The sequence below is a fragment of the Erythrolamprus reginae genome, chromosome 1 (genome assembly GCF_031021105.1).
Source record: "Erythrolamprus reginae isolate rEryReg1 chromosome 1, rEryReg1.hap1, whole genome shotgun sequence".
NCBI classification, from domain to species: domain Eukaryota; kingdom Metazoa; phylum Chordata; class Lepidosauria; order Squamata; family Dipsadidae; genus Erythrolamprus; species Erythrolamprus reginae.
The window spans coordinates 51,747,932-51,764,526 of NC_091950.1; the positions used below are offsets into that span (position 1 = coordinate 51,747,932).

Sequence of the window (16,595 nt, forward strand, 5' to 3'; positions counted from 1 at the left end):
TGCTCGGCAGCGCCGCAGCAGCGAGGAGCCGAAGATCGGGGTTTCCCCTTTGCGTGGGCGGCAGGGAAACCCCGATCTTCGGCTCCTCGCTGCTGCGGCGCTGCCGAGCAGATCAGCTGCTAGGCGGCGGAAGAAACCTTCCCTGGGTCTTCCCCGCCGCCCACACAAAGGGGAAACCCCGATCTTCGGCTCCTCGCTGCTGCGGCGCTGCCGAGCAGATCAGCTGCTGGGCGGCCGAAGAAACCTTCCCTGGGTCTTCCTCGCCACCCACGCAAACTCCACCATCTGCGCATGTGCGGCCATGGAAAAAGGGCGCACATGCGCAGATGTTTTTACTTCCGCACCACTATATCGCGAAAAATCGAGTATCGCGAGGGGTCTTGGAACGTAACCCTCGCGATACTCGAGGGATCACTGTATTTGATTTGCAATGATACATGTACTGAAGATAAAACACTAAAGAACTATATCCAGAATATACACTGCTCAAAAAAAATAAAGGGAACACTCAAATAACACATCCTATATCTGAATGGAATATTCTCATTTAATGCTTTGTTCTGTACAAAGTGCACAACAGCATGTGAAATTGATTGTCAACCAGTGTTGCTTCTTAAGTGGACAGTTTGATTTCATAGAGGTTTGATTTTGTGTTGTTTAAGTGTTCCCTTTATTTTTTTGAGCAGTGTATATGTTCTATATCCAGAACATAGCTGGACTTTGAAAATATAGATAGCCCCTTGTTTAACAACTATTGGCAATTACAATGGTGATGAAAAAGTAACCTTTTCACCAATCCTCACGCTTAAAATCTTCATAGATTTCTAAAGCAAAGGAAAGCTGAAATAAGATAATAAGTGAGCCTGGCTCCTGGAAATCTTTGGATGTAGCTAAACATCAGCAAGGCTGGCTATATGCAGTTGTTTTCATAAAAGAAAGAAAAATATGGCTTGACAACAGTGCCAATATCCACTTTTTAATATTGATACCAGGGGGGAAATGCTAATATTGATACCAGGGGGGAAATGCTTTTTAATATTGATACCAGGGGGGAAATATTGATACCAGGGGGGAAATGAAATTATACTACATTCATTGTTCTGGTATATTGTTCAATATCAGGTTGATTTATGTAAAAACAATTCTACAAAACCCATTATTAACTTAAGCCAACCATGTTACTGATTATATTCTAGGGATGGATTAAGAATTTGTTATGCTTGCTTTCCAGTTCACCCGCTGACAATAGGCTAGTGGCATGCCCCATATCAGATAGAAAGAATAACATATGGTAAGCATCTTAGACTATAATAAGACATATAGATTTACAGAGATTAAGCCATTGAATACAAAGTTAAAAAGACAACTGCGGAATGAAGCTTGGTTAACTATGTACAATAGTTCAGGCATATTGGTAGCAGCCCAGTTCAGGCATATTGGTAGCAGCAACCACTAGTGGTTCAGAGAACCAGTAGCGGCGGCAGCATGAGGTTCTGCCCACCCACCCAGATGTCATCATTTTCTTGTTTTTAACCCTCAGCACATAGGCAAAGCCTTCTGCACATGCGCAGAGGGTGAAAAAGCATGAACAACTGTGGCGTGCGTGAAGCGTGTGCATGCAAAGCATGTGCTTTCGAACCGGTAAGGAAGGTAAGTAGATTTCACCACTGATTGATACATGTTGTTAGAGAAACTCTGAAAGCATGAATTTATCAGTAGGTTTTTGTTTGTTTTGAAAACATCTACAAATGAATATTAATAATAATAATAATTTATTAGATTTGTATGCCGCCCCTCTCCGAAGACTCAGGGCGGCATACAATATTATAACCTTTGCTATAATAAAACCTCCTATGTTAGCAAAGACTAGGATAGGATACATTTCTAGACCTATATCAAGAAATAAATTGTATTGTACTTCTGCACTTAACACTAAAATATACAGTATATTGAAATTTGTATTGATTTATTTCTTAAACCTGCCCCATTGTGAATGAAGCTTTTTTCTGCTACTTTTTGTAGTCTTTAACAAAAATTCAGTGCCAATTTATTTTAATTCAAATCATAATTAATGTTCAGGGTTTCATCTTTAAAAAATCAATTAATAAAGAATCTGATAGATAAAAACCACAGAATTTTAAGTTTTAATTAAAGCTAATAAGAGAAATTGTTAAATTGATACATGAAAAAGAAAAAGAAAAGGTACAGAATAAATATACATTTTTTTCTCCATTGTTAGAGACATTTTCAGAAACCATTTCATTTAAGATTGAACTTTAATTTTTCCTACAGTGTTACTGTTTCATGCTTTATATCTGCTTAAGTTAATTTTTTTCTAATAATATCTAAGTCCTGAAAAAATGTAAAAAATTGCATGCTAATGCAAATATAATGAAAAGATAGTAAAAACTATAAATTAATACACAAAGCAATTACAACATATGAAATTATACTACATTCATTGTTCTGGTATATTGTTCAATATCAGGTTGATTTATGTAAAAACAATTCTACAAAACCCATTATTAACTTAAGCCAACCATGTTACTGATTATATTCTAGGGATGGATTAAGAATTTGTTATGCTTGCTTTCCAGTTCACCCGCTGACAATAGGCTAGTGGCATGCCCCATATCAGATAGAAAGAATAACATATGGTAAGCATCTTAGACTATAATAAGACATATAGATTTACAGAGATTAAGCCATTGAATACAAAGTTAAAAAGACAACTGCGGAATGAAGCTTGGTTAACTATGTACAATAGTTGTAAAGAGCTCTGAAGAGATAATACTAACTGCTTGTGGTAATCTTAAAATAGCACCTTAATTTACCCCTAAAAGGCTAAAAAATTAAAGCAATACATGCGGAATGCCATAAAAAATAATAATTAAGGTATAGTTTTACAAAGTTAAGAATAAATTTATAAATGGGGCATTAGGAATAAACCATTTATATAACTTCAGTACAAATTTGTTTAGTCTTCACAATGGAAATGCATAATATGTATACATTACTACATGGTTATATTTATTTATTTATTTATTTATTTATTTATTTATTTATTTATTTATTGGATTTGTATGCCGCCCCTCTCCAGAGACTCGGGGCGGCTAACAGCGACAATAAAACATAAAATATGTTAATTATTACTAAGCATTTCCGTTACATAAACACTATTTAAATATTTAGATAATATATAAAATACAGAAATATATGTTATTCACTTCAACTAGCTTACTGATGTCGTAAGTTAAATCTATTACTCAAATAAGGTAATTTAGATAGTAAATAAGCACTGCACTTCAATCTAAAGCAAAAGGTTAGGATGCTATTTAAGCATACTAGAACAGGCACTATCACTGTTTTTCAGCCAAACTGCAAAGCAACTATTATTACAGACGATTATGGGATGCTATATAGCTCTCTTTAACATTTGGGCCTTTTTCTTGGCCATTAATTTAATCAAGAAATCTATATAAACATCCATTAACATTCAATGCTACAAGGTTTACAAGCCAGTAGGTGCTCTGCAAGAAGCTGGCTAAGAAAAAAGGAAAATTGTTTAATAATATTATAGTCACACAAGGAATACAACTGCCTTTGCAGGCTCAAACTGCTTAGCCCTGTTAATAGACTTGTTTAGAGAGCTATGAGATTTTAGAAGCAAGGTCTACCTACCTGTACAATGTGTCACCCGACGCTTCCCTTGTGGTTACAGAGACAGAGATAGAAGTGCTAGATAAAGATGTATTCAAGAACAGTCAGGCTTATCTACACCCCTGCTCTGTGGAGTACCCAGCTGTATTATTCTATGATCAATGCAGATATTATATATCCCTAAGTTGCACTTGTATGGATACTAATAGAAAAATCTAAGTACATGTATTATATAATTTTGTGTAGTTTCTGCAGCTTCCATTTCACAATCCAAATATACTATCTCAAAAAACAGACTGCAGACGGAAAAATAATGTCCAAAATTTTGTATTACTGCTGTTTAGTTGAGTAGTATTGGTTCAGGTGGTACAAATTAAGGTTTGGCATTCTGTCCAAGTCATTGTATAATCAACTATAAAAGAGACCTACATGATAGAAAGTAAAATAAATAAATTTGGATTGCCTTGTAAAAATAATAGTTCAGGAATTTGATATCCTTTTTAAAAATCTACTATTTTAAATAGCCCAGGACACTTCAAATGAACTGAAAGCATTCTGTGAAAGTTTTTATTCGAAAGCCAGACTGAGATTTGTATTGCCAAATACATGTTCTTGGCCCATATTACCAGAGTTATCAGAAATTGGGAAAGATATTTATAGCAGGAAGAAAGATAAGATTAGAGAAAACCACATTCTTCCCTGCCAATTCTGTCCTCAGAGAACTCTTCCATACTGGTATCTCCACTAAGCTAATTTCTTCTTCTGAGGTCAATTCTATGTTGTTTGTTTGTTTATTAAAAACAAGTACAAGATAGTAGGTACTGATATAAACATAAACATAGGCAAAGTAGTTACAGGTAAATTTGGACAATATGACAGTAAGACAGGGACGGTAGGCACAATGGTGCGCTTCTGCACGCCCCTTACAGATCTTTTAGGTATGGAGTGAGGTCGATTAAAGACAGTCTAAGGTTAAAGCTTTTGGGGTTTGGGGAAGAAAAAATTCTGAATGGGATTGGATTTAAAAATTGAAAAAAGGCATTTAACAGGGAAATTCATGAGGCACACACTAGCACCTCTACTCCTTCCATCGATTCCATTCTGCATATATTGACTCTGTTTTAGATGCTGATATATGAGGATTTGTATTATGCAAGGAACATTTTACACATCCAATTTAAGCACTGTCTTCAAAATCATAATCTTGATCCACATTATTACTGATAATTCAGTTCTCTACTGGTTGTATGGATTATATTGATAGGTACTACAGTGTGTATAAATTATCCACATTTTTGTGTGTGAACTGTTTGCCCAGGCTTGTGCAGAATTAGCCATAGAATACCCTGCTTGATCAGTTCCTATATTGCTACTATATAGTGGAAATCCATAGTGGACAAAGTCATTGAGATGAGACATATAGTTTTGGTATGTTGCATGAACATAGCAATTGTGCTCCATTAACCCAGATTTATTATATTTGGAACTGCAGCATTCTATTAAGGAAATGTTGGCCACATCAAGACATATCATTCTGAGAGAAAGATTGACAAACATTACTGAATAAAATGTAAACTTCTTTTAAGATGGTTGCAATATTAATAGAAAATAAAAAGTATAGATGTATAAACTTAATATGGCAAAGTGGTTTGTTAAAATGTGAACTTTACTGTAATTCAGTAGTCACTAAAATGAAATCTAGGCTATGATTTATGAACCAAAATATAATTCTTCTGCTAATCAAACATTTAGAGAAACCGTTTCAAATATTCATATTCTTTATTAGAACAAAAGTTATATATTTTTATGAAACAATAAAGAAAAGTAAACAATTACCTGCACTGAACATTGGTTCCTTGGGTTTGCTGTAAAAACAATTAAGAAAGAATATTTTAAATAACATTGACTCCATACATCATTCCTTCCAAACATCTTCTCCTTGAATGCATCTTGTATTTTGATTGATTTTTCTCCTTTGATATCATCATCTCTATTTAACTAATATACCCAATTTGTACTCTGCTGCAATCAAATGACTTTCAAAGGCTGACAAAGGGTATAAAAAGTTACAATATCCACAGTCTAATTAAAATCTGAAACAAAAGTAACAGTGAAGAATATTTTTTCCCCTTTCTTCCACAAAATGTATTATCTAAGAAAATGATTTCCAACGTTTTCCCCAAAACCTTAAACTGGTACCTGTCATGAAGCTGTTCCAAAGCATCCCCACTCTACTACAGAAGACAGAACCAACTGGCTTCAGAGCCCTAAAATTCTTGAAAACATGAGACTTTAATAAATAACTTTTTCCCTAGATATTTCAATAGGTTATATCACTGATGGCGAACCTTTTTTCCCATGGGTGCTGAAAGCATGTGTATGTAAATAGCCTCCCCCATCCTCCAGAGACTCTCTGGAAGCTGAAAATACCCTCCCAGAGCCTCCAGGCAAGTAAAAAATCAGCTGACTGGCATGCACATGAACATTGGAGCTAAGCTAGGGTAACAGCTCATGTGCCAGCAGATATGGTTGCGTGTGCCCCCTGTGGCACCCGTGCCATAGGTTCGCCAACACGGGGTTATATCAATGCTAGTTGAAGTACACAGTCTTATAGTTATCCAGGAGCCAAGACACAGGCAGCTTTATAGATCAAAACTAGCACTTTTTAAATTGTATCAACAAATTAATCAGCAAACAGTGCAGGGTCTACAGAATTGGTATTATGTACGTCTACTCTTGATTGCTAATAAATTTATTTATTTATTTATTATTTATTTATTATTTAGATTTGTATGCCGCCCCTCTCCGAGGACTCGGGGCGGCTCACAGCAGAGAAAAACGAATCATAAATAATCTGAATACATTTAAAACATTTAAGATTTAAAAAGAAACCCCATATAGTACATACACACTCACAAGCATACCATACACAATTTAAACATGCCCAGGGGGAGATGTCTTAGTTCCCCCATGCCTGACGGCAAAGGTGGGTTTTAAGGAGTTTACGGAAGGCAGGTAGAGTAGGGGCAGTTCTAATCTCCGGGGGGGGTTGGTTCCAGAGAGCCGGTGCCGCCACAGAGAAGGCTCTTCCCCTGGGGCCCGCCAACCGACACTGTTTAGTTGACGGGACCCGGAGAAGGCCCACTCTGTGGGACCTAATCGGTCGCTGGGATTCGTGCGGCAGGAGGCGGTCTCGGAGGTATTCTGGTCCGATGCCATGAAGGGCTTTAAAGGTCATAACCAACACTTTGAATTGTGACCGGAAATTGATCGGCAGCCAATGCAGACTGCGGAGTGATGGTGAAACATGGGCATACCTAGGTAAGCCCATGACTGCTCTCGCAGCTGCATTCTGCACGATCTGAAGTTTACGAACACTGTGCAGACTACCACCATTATAGTTCCAAGTAGTCTTTAAATGAATCCTCAAAGACTACTGGGAATTATATAATGATAGATGACCTGGCTATAATATCTATGGCAGTGATGGCGAACCTTATTTTCCTCAGGTGCACTATCACAAGTGTGTGTGTGCTCACACCCATAACTCAATGTCCCCGTGTTCCACTCCCCCGTGCATGTGTGCATGACCCCTCCTCATGCTGCCCTGCCCTCTGGAGCTTGGGGAGGGTGAAAATACCTTCCCCCCCAAAAAAAACCCCCTCCCACACTTTGCCAAAGGATAATAACAGCTATTCATTATAGACTGGGGTGGCGATGTATAATTGGATACCCTCAGCAAATTGATAGGTACTATACTCCAAACTCTCTATAATTTAAACCAATAACTTTATAATATGTTATACATTGCTACCTCAGTTTGTAAGTGATATCTGTTATCGTCCTTTGGCAGGGGGGAAAGGATTGATCTTTGAAGCACCCATATTGAGAGCCACTGAACCAACATCTCTTCCCTGAATACACAGATTGAAATGCTTCGGCGAGAAAGGGAGCAAAATAATTGTGAAACAATATATCCTATTCCTAAAACCTGCAGGTGGTCTAAAAAGGTAGAACTGTCAATGATATCAAAGGTTGCTGAAACACCCAGCAAGACTAGAATATTGATACAGTACCTCTTTCCAGATCTTGGCACAGGTCATCCAAGAGATTGACTAATGATGTATTTGGTCAATATCCAGGCTGAACCCAGATTAAGAAGGTTTTATGCTACTTATGACTGTAACTCTGATTCTTCTTCAACATTCTAAAACCTACTTATATTTTTAGATTTTCTTACCCTGACTATTTTAAACTTTCAACCAGTAATTTCTTCCACTCAAGCAATGCTATCAAAATAATTAATATCCACTTTTATATCCTATAAAAGTGCTTCATTTTAGATCCAACATTGGCTCCATATCCATTTTACATTTATTTTTAATCTGATAAATGAAATACTCATTATATGAGCATTTCATTTTTTAAAATTCCTCCACATAACCGTATCTTAAAACTCTGAAAGTTTGGTAGGACAAGAAAAAGACAAAGGATCTTTATCACAGAAAACCCATCATGGACTGAAGAGAACAGAAGAATTATTTTCTTCGAAAGATTACCTGCTAAATAAAGGCCAGTTACCATTACATCTAACTGAACCAGAGAAAAGGGGAATCTTGCCATTAAGTGATTTACAGTCATCCCCCAACTCTAGAATTTGGAAGATTCTAGATTATGTTAATCTTGAAAATGTTAATCTAAGATCATAATATATATATCCAACAGAAAAAACATATAGCCCCTCCCTGGTACAAAGCTGAAGGGATCAGATCTGGTGGCCTAGAGGTTAATTCTCTGCCTTACAAGGCAGAGGCCCCAGGATTAAATCCCAGTAAGGGTATGGCTAGCTGATGAGGCCAGAATAAGGCCGAAATAGCGTTATCCTAGTCTCCCTTACTTTTAAAAATTCAACAAAAACACGTGATACATACAGAACATAGGTTTTGGCTATGAACAAATTAACTGCCTTGAAATGGCCCTGGGTTGGGCCTATGGGCAAAAAGGAATTGTGACGTTCCTTCAATATACCAGGGTGATCCAACAGAAAAAACATATAGCCCCTCCCTGGTACAAAGCTGAAGGGATCAGATCACATATTTTTGCTGAATATTTAAAATTAAGGGACACTAGGATAGCACTATTTCGGCCTTGTTCTGGCCTCATCAGCTAGCCATACCCTTACTGGGATTTGATCCTGGGGCCTCTGCCTTGTAAGGCAGAGAATTAACCTCTAGGCCACCAGATCTGATCCCTTCAGCTTTGTACCAGGGAGGGACTATATGTGTGTGTGTGTGTCTATATGTATGTATGTATGTATGTATGTATGTATGTATGTATGTATGTATGTATATGTATATATATATATATATATATATATATGTGTGTGTGTGTGTGTGTGTGTGTGTGTGTGTGTGTGTGTGTGTCACATGTTTAAGCTGAATTTGAAAATTAAGGGAGACTAGGATAGATCTATTTCGGCCTTATTTTGGCCTCATCAGCTAGCCATACCCACTGGGACTTGAACCTGCAACCTTTGCCTTGTAAGGCAGAGAATTATCCAAAGGTTAAAGCACATACCAAAGATTAAAGCACATACTTTAACAACCTGTTTGATGAAAATGTGAGAAAGCATGCATGCCCGCAACACATAAAACAAGGATTGCAAGGTCAGCAACAGTTAGTAGAATGGGAGAGGCGTGGGGCAACAAGCTGAAAAATGAGATATCTAGGACCGGATAAGGCTGGGGCCGGTGGGCAGGGGGGGCAGCCAGCGGGTGGAACTACCAGCCTGAATTGGCAGCATCCTACCATTGGTTAAAACCAAGCTGAAGGAATTCCATGAATGTCATGCAGTGCAGAAGGGTTTCCACCAAACAATATTGAAATTCTAGGAGGCTCTCCACAATGACTAAATTACAAAGACCACAATGAAGAAATATCTTCTCTTAACCTCCTGAGTCCCAAATAAATGTAATGTCATACCAGTCACTGTTCTTTTTACCACTGGATGAACTACTTGTGGATCCAGCTCGATTGCGATTGCCTTTGGAATCTCCATAGCTTTCCCTCCGACCACCAGGAGAAACACCTTCAGTGGAGTTGGTTCTTTTCATAGTGCTAATAGAAAACAATAATACTGATTAAAGATACAATCATTAGCCTGAACTACATGTTGAATTATTTCAAAAGATAGCTCCCAAGCAATTAACCTGATAATTCAACAGCACTCCCCAGACCTAGCTTTTTACCGAGCTGCTGGGGTAGAATGAGGATATCTGAAGCTGTCTCTGGGTCATCCAAGGGATGATTGAGGCAGCAGGTTTCTGTTTCTTGGCCTTGTGGTTTATGGTTTCCTGGTTTATGTTTTATTATTGCGAGCCACCCAGAGTTGTATTTAAGATGGCATCCATACAAATATTTTAAGTAAATAAATATATTTTAAATGAAATTGCTAATCTGTAATTTCAAATTGAGGGGGAGCAGGATAGATTAAGAATTTCAACATAAATTAAGTTCCAGAAAAATAAAACAATACAGAAAGAAAACTGATTTGCAAAGTTATCCCTGTACAGTACTGAATGCATTCCAGTAGTCTGAACATTATAGTATGGGAACAAAAAGTGTTTAGTTGACATTTCAATGAAGCTAATAATGGTCAGCCTTTGACACTAGTCACTTGGGCCTCCAGTGACAATAATAGGAGCAATTCCAAATTTTATTCCATGCAATTAGGCCAAATGGGACAAGGATAGCAAAGCATATACAATATTTCATTAAAAACAGATTTTAGTTGGTTTAATTTTGTGTTCTGCTCAAAAACTCATCCTAAAGTTGTTTCCGGGTCTATTTGACCCAGACCGCAAATTGTTCATTTTAGGTACTTGTATTTGGTCTTTTTGCAAGCTTTTTTCACACAATGAAATGAAAATTGAAATGAAAAAATTAATGCTTATTGGTTTATTTTGCTGATAAAATGCACACACACCCGTTTTTGTGAAATTTCTTTCAATTTATAGAGTTTTTCCTGCAAAATGTGTTATATTTTACTAAAGTTGGTGTGGGATTGGTAGCTTGAACATTTATGAATATAATATGAAAATTGAACTGAAAAAAATGATGCTTATTTGTTTATTTTGCACATAAAAGTCCCCCCCCCACTGTGTCCAATTATTTCAATTTATATAAAAATTATGCTGTTGATTTAAAAATCACAAACTTGTTTTTAGTAAAATGGATTTCTTTCATAAAATTAGTTGTCTGGCTATCATGTGCTTGCTTTTCAAAAGGATATTCCAAATATTTCTAGCCAAATCTATATAAAAAGTGAAAATAATGGCACACAGCAAGACCGAGGGGGTGGCCCATTTGTGAGCAAAATAAACAAATAAGCATCCTTTTTTTCAGTTCATTTATATTTTTCTTATGATCAGGAATGTTCAATTTAGTATATCAACACTTTTGGGGGGAAATTCCTTAGAGATTTGTAGTCTAATAAAATATAAACTGACACAAAATGCTGAAAAAATGGGGGGGGGGCTTTTTGATCAATTTTCATATCATTACGTTCATAAATATTCAAACTAGTTTCCCAGTGAAAAAAGCTTTCAAAAAGACCAAAGTTACGTACCTAAAAGATTTTTTTGGTTTCGGGTCAAATAGACCTGGGAACAGTACAATTTTAGGTAACCTTTTGCACAGAAAAAAGTTAGCCCCTCCCCCCCAAAAATATTTTTTATGATGATCAGCAATGTTAAATTGAGTAAATCAATGCCTAAGATATTAAAAATATTTCAGATTTGGAGCCTAAAACAAATTTAAAGTGAAAATGGTTGCAAGCAGCAGGGGGGGAGGCCTTATTTCTGATTTTAAAAAACCAATAAGCATCATTTTTTTCAGTTCATTTATATTTTTCTTATGTTCAGAAATGTTCAAACTACCAATCCCACACCAACTTTAGTAAAATTGAACGCATTTTGCAGGCTAAACTAGCTATAAATTGAAAAACAGGGGGGCTGCCTTTTATGATCAAAATAAACCAATAAGCATTATTTTTTCCAGTTCAATTTTCATATCATTGTGTGCAGAAATGTTCAGACTACTTTCCAAGTGAAAAAGTTTTCAAATTGAACAAACATAAGCACCTCAAATGAAGAATTTTCTGACCAAGTCAGGGTGACCCGGAACAGAACTTTAGGCCTATTTTTTTTAACAAGAAAGAAGCCCCCCCTCCCCCCCAAAAAATATCATAGAGAGAACCCCTGAAATGATGCAAAGTCATGAAATTTCAAGTTTCAGATATGCAGGGGAAACTTTTTACAGGGTCTCAAACTTTGGACCCGAACAGAACAGGAGGGTTAAATATAAGGTAAGTAATTTTATTTCAGATTTACAAAATTTGTCAAGCAAATCTTTGAAGTCTCTAATATATTTTCCAATGTAAATGTAAATATTTTCCAATGTAAATGGTCAAACAGTCTTATCAGCCTAAAGATTCTGCTTGTTGACTTCTTGAGGATGCTAGGGAACTACATAATGCTATTCAGCACTGGTATAGAAACAAAATTGTACGAGCTATCTACTACAACAAGCTCCTTATCATAGCTTCTTGCCAATTGTTAAGTCTATCGTCTCTTCTCATATTTCAGCCTTTACTTCCTATTATCCTATATTGTTGCTTCCAGACCTTGGCAATATATTGTATGTTAACTTTAATTAGTGTAATCTTAATGATGAAATTCATACAGACTGGCAAAAATCTATCCTCAAAAGTTGGAGAAATATTTCATACATCATGTAAAACATATCCCACTTTGAGTTAACGTTGATTACTATGCAGTCACAGGTCTGATTTAGCTTTTTATATTTTTATATAATAAGCCACAGAACTTAACTAACTAGAAGAATTTAAAAATACAGTATTTATTTATTTATTTATTTATTTATTGGATTTATATGCCACCCCTCTCCAAAGGACTCAGGGCGGCTTACAACATATCAAAAACAATATACAATATACATATCTAAAAATGAAAACATATGAAAAACATATCCCACTTTGAGTTAACGTTGATTACTATGCAGTCACAGGTCTGATTTAGCTTTTTATATTTTTATATAATAAGCCACAGAATTTAACTAACTAGTAGAATTTAAAATTATTTATTTATTTATTTATTTATTTATTTATTTGATTTATTTATTGATTTGATTTATATGCCGCCCCTCTCCAAAGGACTCAGGGCGGCTTACAACATATCAAAAACAATATACAATATACATATCTAAAAATCCAATTAATTTAGCTAAAATTTCAATTAAAACCCTAATAACATTTAAACATAGAAACATAGAAGTCTGACGGCAGAAAAAGACCTCCTGGTCCATCTAGTCTGCCCTTATACTATTTTCTGTATTTTATCTTAGGATGGATATATGTTTATCCCAGGCATGTTTAAATTCAGTTACTGTGGATTTATCTACCACGTCTGCTGGAAGTTTGTTCCAAGGATCTACTACTCTTTCAGTAAAATCACTCATTCCCATTCGAACAGCAAAACATACCTACTTTGGTCGGCCGGGGGGAGAATCTAATGGCCCCAAGCCTGGTGGCACAGATGAGTCTTTAGACTCATGCTACAACTCATGCTACAACTCCCACTCATAGACAGCCTGGTGGCAGCTTCCTCTTCCTCCTCCCCCTACATGGCAGGTGATGCTTGTGAGTGGTTGAACATATAATCATGTTTAGATACTAGCTGTTTTATTATTTTTGTAACTGTAATAAGATTGATACTGATATATTCATACAACAGTCTTTATTGAAAGTAAACTATGAATATAAATGATTCTTTCCATAAAAAGTCAAATTATTTAGTTGACTTTTAGTTTAGTAGCTAAACCAGTGGTGAAATTCAATTTTTTTACTACTAGTTCTATGAATGTGGTGATACTACAGGCAAACACGCTATTTTCTTTATTATGATAGTGAGAGAGTACGGATGCAGTAATTTAAACATTTCTTCTTCCCTCTTTCTTTCTCTCTGTCCCATTCACACACAGAATAGCACAGAAGCTGCATTCTTAATTTTATACTACTGTATATGAGTGTGCACATGTATAAAAGAATTAAGTTGCACAAATTTGTTTAATGCAATACTGGACAACATTATGTAGAAATTATTGCTATACTGTATTAAGTTATAGCATACCAAGGAAGTCTGAAATGTATCTGTAATTACTGTCAATTTTCTAAGTTTCAATTGTACAACTACATATTCATGCACTGTCATTAAAATTCATCATCTTGATTATTGTGACAGTAAACAAATTTGTTGGGAATATCTAGTGAGATATTAAAAGCTCCTAGACAGGGTGAAAAAATTAAAAACTGATTTGTGGAATTAGTATTAGTCGCATAAACTTTTTTAAAAAACAACTTTGATATGGGACACTGGTATAGAATGCATGTAGCTATGTGATAGCAGTCTAAAATGCAGTCTTTGCTACAGAATGACACATTCAAAAAGGTTAGCTATATCTATCTAGCAAAACTGAAAGCAAATCTTATTATGATATGTTATCTGAAGTAAAACCGGGACAGGACTTCATGAAACAAATGTGTTTCTTTTTATATAGCACATTCTACCATCCATAGATCAGTTGCAAACCTGCTGGGTACCAGGCAGCGTATGCTGCCAGTTAAATGAGATAAGCTCTCTTGCTCACTTATTCCTCTGTACAGCAACCTGCTCAGATTGCTTTAAAAGAATTTAAAAGGACACACAGTCAAAGCATATCTAGCAAACAAAAGTTATCACGGGAAGAAGGCATGGTGAGCTGGAAAACTGCTCAGAATCCCAGGGAAGGGAGCATGTTTACACACCCCAAAGTGGCCAATAGGTGTCAGGCTCTCCTCATATCCTGGAAGTCACCTGAGCACACTCCTAAATTATTCAACCTGCAATTTTATCTGAATATATTCACCCTGTCACTATTAGGAATTAATGAGCAACACATCATTCTGAGGAACACATCACTCTTTTACAGTTTAGTTGCAGTTCCAACACTTTTTCCTCCCAAAAAAATGGATGTATACCTAATCCAAATTCTGTGTGATAATGTTATTCTAAAAAAAGAGTTTGAAAATGGCTTGTAATTTTACCTTCCAAAATCTGATAAAACTACATTATAAATGTTTTCTGTAAAACTCTTTGAAATAAAAAAATTAGGTACAAAATGTCTCAAACAAACAAAAAACATTGAGAGGAAAAATAATTAAAGCACTGTAATTAGAAAGAAATGAAATTTCCAATCCTTTTGTTACTACAAAACCAAAAAAGAAAAATTCAGACCAAAGAATTCAAAGTAGGCAAGTTTATTGTCATGAGAAAGTTATGGATACCCTGGCCCACACTGTCCTTTTTACTGGTCAAAGTATTTACAGCCTTTTTCCATATTAACATCATTAATTTTATAATGGCTTTTATTATAAAATATATTATCTATGGCACTCGATAGTGAAAGAATTAAACACAAATAAAACCTCTGAAAATAGCCTAATACATCACCTCATTAATATAATGATCCTTATTAATTATTTTACCATGTTTATTATATTACTTTTTAGAAGACAATCAGAAAATGTGTTAAGATTGGTACTAAGTCATTGACTGAAAATATTCCTGAGTGAGAGGGAAACACTCAGAATAGTAATTTTAAAACTAAAGATAAGCAGTATATTAAGCAGTACAACTAGATAATACCTTTTTGCTGCAGGTGATACAATTTCTTTCCTAGTTCCTGAAGGAGAAGGTAGAGAACCACTAGATTTCTTTGGTAAGACAGTTCCATTATTGACAATAGTCTTTAAAGGCAGTGTTTGAACTAGTGGTCTTGCTGTGAAATGAAAACAAACAAACAAATAAATGCTGAAATTTACAAGTTCAGAAGTGCAAACAATACATGAAATAAGACCAAATTATTTCAAAATAAAGTGGAAAGATGACTATCCATTATTTGGAAAGTTCTCTTGTTGCAACTGGATATATATATATTCAATTTGTAATTTATTACTACTGGAAGATCCTATTCCACAAGGACTGGATCTGCCATTCCTATATTTGTGCCTTTCTTTCTCTTTTTCTAAATAAAACACTGCATTTTTAAGAAGTTGTTTTGCTATTTTTAGACCATTTCTTTGATTTATTGAGACCATTTCATTTTTTAATCTTCTAAACTCTTAATGAGTAAATCTGATAACTATGTTATTAATAAGAAATGGTAAAGTATATAATCCAAGACTGAATACTTTGTATTTCCACTCAATACTCATTTTTATATGAAATCACTGTGCAGAATCTTTGAGAATAATTTGCAAGCTAAGTGTCCAGTTAACTATCTCGCCTTCAATTTAAAACTGATTAAAGTTTCTTGAAAGTCTTGTTAAATGCATAGCTGGTATCAATATATATGCATTTCCATAATATGTTAATAAATCAATCCAATATATAAAGATTAGATTGATATGTTCTTCAAGATTCCATACTAAATTTATTATTAGCTCTAAAATTTCCTATTAATGTTAGACACATTGACCTTGTAAAAGGCGAAAGATTTATACGATCTGAAGAGAAACCAGAGTATTGATGTTCCCTGGTGTCTGCTGTTCCTGTTCTAGAAGGTAGAAACAATATTTACTTGCATCTTATTCATACGGAAATTCCCTCATTTGTCACATTTTCAGAAAAACCCATTAGAGCCTTTATCATATTCCTTCCGGCCCTGAAAATTGGAATTTCACAACTGATGCTTTATCATTTGCTATAAACTTCAGCTATACAACTGGGACAAAACTATTTAAATAGTCAAATTGCCTATCCTTGATATAGAAGTACAGTATAAAGATTTTGAGAAACAAATTTTTTTTCTAATCCTAT

At 35.3% G+C, this 16,595-nt stretch overlaps 1 protein-coding gene across 6 annotated transcripts in view; it reads right to left on the reverse strand.

The window, feature by feature from the left end:
* EML1 (EMAP like 1) overlaps nt 1-16,595 on the reverse strand; it is a 277,513-nt gene that overhangs the window by 32,641 nt on the left and 228,277 nt on the right. For 5 of the 6 annotated variants that reach the window (XM_070752505.1, XM_070752497.1, XM_070752515.1 and 2 more), the window contains 3 exons: nt 15,423-15,555; nt 9,643-9,777; nt 5,497-5,525 (listed from right to left, as the gene is read on the reverse strand). In XM_070752505.1, the coding sequence (XP_070608606.1) occupies nt 5,497-5,525; nt 9,643-9,777; nt 15,423-15,555 (297 nt within the window). Of the gene's footprint in view, nt 1-5,496; nt 5,527-9,642; nt 9,778-15,422; nt 15,556-16,595 lie in introns of all 6 variants that reach the window. The other variant, XM_070752543.1, reaches the window with a different exon arrangement.